Source organism: Brassica napus, chromosome C9 (genome assembly GCF_020379485.1).
Source record: "Brassica napus cultivar Da-Ae chromosome C9, Da-Ae, whole genome shotgun sequence".
Taxonomy (NCBI): domain Eukaryota; kingdom Viridiplantae; phylum Streptophyta; class Magnoliopsida; order Brassicales; family Brassicaceae; genus Brassica; species Brassica napus.
The window spans coordinates 7773409-7776037 of record NC_063452.1 but is presented as its reverse complement, the minus strand read 5'-3'; the positions used below and the strand labels follow the sequence as shown (position 1 = coordinate 7776037).

The window sequence follows — 2629 nt, the reverse complement described above, 5'->3', positions numbered from 1 at the left end:
GAATAAGTCTAACTGAGAAAAGGAAGCATACATATTATACCCATAAACAAGAAAGAAAAAAATATTGAGAAGTAACAGGGGAGGATCATGCACATACCAGTGGACCAAGATTTTCACCACGGGAATTGTTATCTGTAAACCCAAGGATGAAATAATTGGTGGTCACTCACAAAGTATATACTTTAATTAAAAAGAGTTAGAAACATATATATATATATATATATATATATATATATATAGAAAGGTTGTAACTATAAGAGGAAACAGAGTGGTACATGTGAGCTTTGCGCCTGGGTCCATCATGGCAGTGTGATTTGCCCATGTAACTGGGTTAGGTTTTGGCTGGGCGTACTGAGTGGTGTAGTAGTTGAGACCAAGAAAATCATATGAACCCGCAACGAGTTCCGCTTCTGCTTCCGTGAAATTGGGAAGCCGACTACCCACAATTTCCCTCATGATGTCTGGGTATCTACCCTTTGTTAGCGGCTCCATGAACCTGATCGATGAACATACGTATAAGAAAATCATTTCATTTTTTGTTGATATATACATACATATACGTTACCATCCCAAGAAGAATTCTTTCATCCTATTAGCTGCATCTCTGCTGGCTTGGTCAGTCTTATCAAATGGAAGAAACCATCTGGTTATCATCACTGGTCCGATCTTCCCTTTTTGGAACTGTTGGTCACGGCATACCATAATGATATGATTAGATATAGTCATATATATACGTAAGACTGCCCCTATATATTCACAAACCCATATACTCTCTCACCTTATATTTTGTCCTGTAAACATCGACCGCCGCAGCATGAGCAAGAAGCTGGTTATGTGCAACTATATAAGGTTCTGTTGAAGAATTTCCGCCGTAACATCTCTCATCAACCTCCGGAGAACATCGACCGGGTGCATCTGTTCCGATTGCATAGCCTCTCGTAGGCACTGTGTACAGCTGGTTGATCGTGATCCAGTTCTTCACCTTTCCACCAAATTCCTTGAAACATAGATCCGCATAATCTCTAAAGTCATCTCTGTGAAAAGCATAGAATCAAATCATTAACATGAGATCAATTATATATATGTTTTTCTTCTTATTTTCCATGCTAAGAACGCGGCACAAATGACATACATGACGGTGCGGTTCAAGAAACCTTCATACTCGTCTTGCAGTGTTTGAGGAAGCTCCCAGTGAAAGAGGGTAACAAAAGGGGTTATATTCTTCGCGATGAGGCCATCTATGAGTTTGTGGTAGTATTCGAGACCTCCTTTCACTCCCCTACTCACCTTTCCTTCTGCTCATGTATACATATCATATATTTAATTTTCCAACAATCACAATCAAATTACTAGAAATTTTTGTATAAATAGATTGTTTATGTGTTCATACTTGGAATGATTCTTGACCAGGCAAATGAGAATCTGTAGCCAGTAGCATTGAGTTCGTCTATGATGTCTATATCTTTCTGCAGTTTACATACGCACTCGGATATCATTATACACAGTGAGGAAATGAGGAATTAACCTGCCATCTGGTCTATGACTCAGTGAGGAACTAACCTGCCATCTCGTGTATAACTCACACAGAGCCGGCCCTTGGGCCAAGCAGATGAAGCCCATGCTTCCGGCCGCATTTAAATAAGTAAAATATCGGCCGCAAATTCAGTAAAAGTATCGCTAGCCTAGTGGTTCATTTCCCTGAAACAATTCTCCTCCCGCTTAAGCTAGGTTCGAATTCTAGTAGTTACATGTTATAATTTTAATTTTTTTCTTTAACAATAAAGTGGCCAAATTTTTTTTATTTTGCTTCTAGCCTGTATAATGTCAGGACCGGCTCTGGACTCACAAGTAGTGTCTCCATTCCCAAGATCGGATCCTCCCTTCTCTGATAGTAAACAAATACATTACTAAGAATGATAAGAGTTGTGGACATATGTATATATATATGTACCATGTAGATGATATACCTGGGTATCGGTGAGTGAAGCCATCCCAAACGTTAAGACCACGTCCTCTGCCCCCTTCCACCTACAATAATAAGAAACAACCATGCAACGTTGGATTTAATATTTTAAATGGTTTTCTACGTCAAAAATTGTTGGTTTGTAACATGCCTGGTAAGCAGCAGAAGCAACACCGAATATGAAGTCTTTTGGGAAATTTTTACTGCTTAACTGATCAGTGTTTCTACATGTGAATGGCTCGTTCTCTTGGCATTCCTCAATAGCTTTGCAACTCACCACAGCAATTAGATAACCTATCAAGGCTAGTCCATGAAGCTTCATGGTTAATAAGTAGATGTATGTGTTTGTGTTGGATGGAACCTTGTGCCAGTCTAGGGTTTATATAGCCTTTGTAAAGAAGAGTCACGTATACATTTTCTTTTCTTTAATATCTTGATATTTTAAGAGAGGTTAGGTGGGGTGAATTCCGTGGGCTCTCAGTTACTTTAGCTAAATCAGTATCAGAATTGTCATTGGTCGTTATATTTTCATAAAGTTAGTTTTGTAAATAACAAGGGACTATTATCTGAGTAAAATGACAAACTTGTAAGTAGATTATCAAATTTTAGCAAAGAACGAAAGGGATAAAAATTGATGTAAATTAAGTTTATTTTGTTGAATTAACT

At 38.2% G+C, this 2629-nt stretch overlaps 1 protein-coding gene across 1 annotated transcript; it reads right to left on the bottom strand.

Moving 5' to 3' along the window:
• Positions 1-2331, bottom strand: LOC106411373 (myrosinase-like). The gene is made up of 10 exons (XM_013852123.3): positions 2115-2331; positions 1968-2028; positions 1840-1885; positions 1561-1576; positions 1391-1466; positions 1133-1295; positions 779-1034; positions 566-681; positions 276-496; positions 1-132 (listed from the first exon to the last, which is right to left on the bottom strand). Exons 1-10 carry the CDS (start codon positions 2283-2285, stop codon positions 86-88), a joined length of 1173 nt encoding a protein of 390 aa, XP_013707577.2. The 5' UTR covers positions 2286-2331; the 3' UTR covers positions 1-85.
• Between the last annotated feature and the right edge of the window lie 298 nt (positions 2332-2629).

What these genes read in the sequence shown, in the direction of transcription:
- LOC106411373 (XM_013852123.3), bottom strand. Translation starts at nt 2,285, where the DNA reads ATGAAGCTTCATGGACTAGCCTTGATAGGTTATCTAATTGCTGTGGTG. An exon ending in TTGCTTCTGCTGCTTACCAG is followed by an intron (nt 2,029 to 2,114) that starts GCATGTTACAAA and finishes TTATTATTGTAG; the next exon opens with GTGGAAGGGGGCAGAGGACG. An exon ending in TTTACAGGACAAAATATAAG is followed by an intron (nt 682 to 778) that starts GTGAGAGAGTAT and finishes CGTGACCAACAG; the next exon opens with TTCCAAAAAGGGAAGATCGG.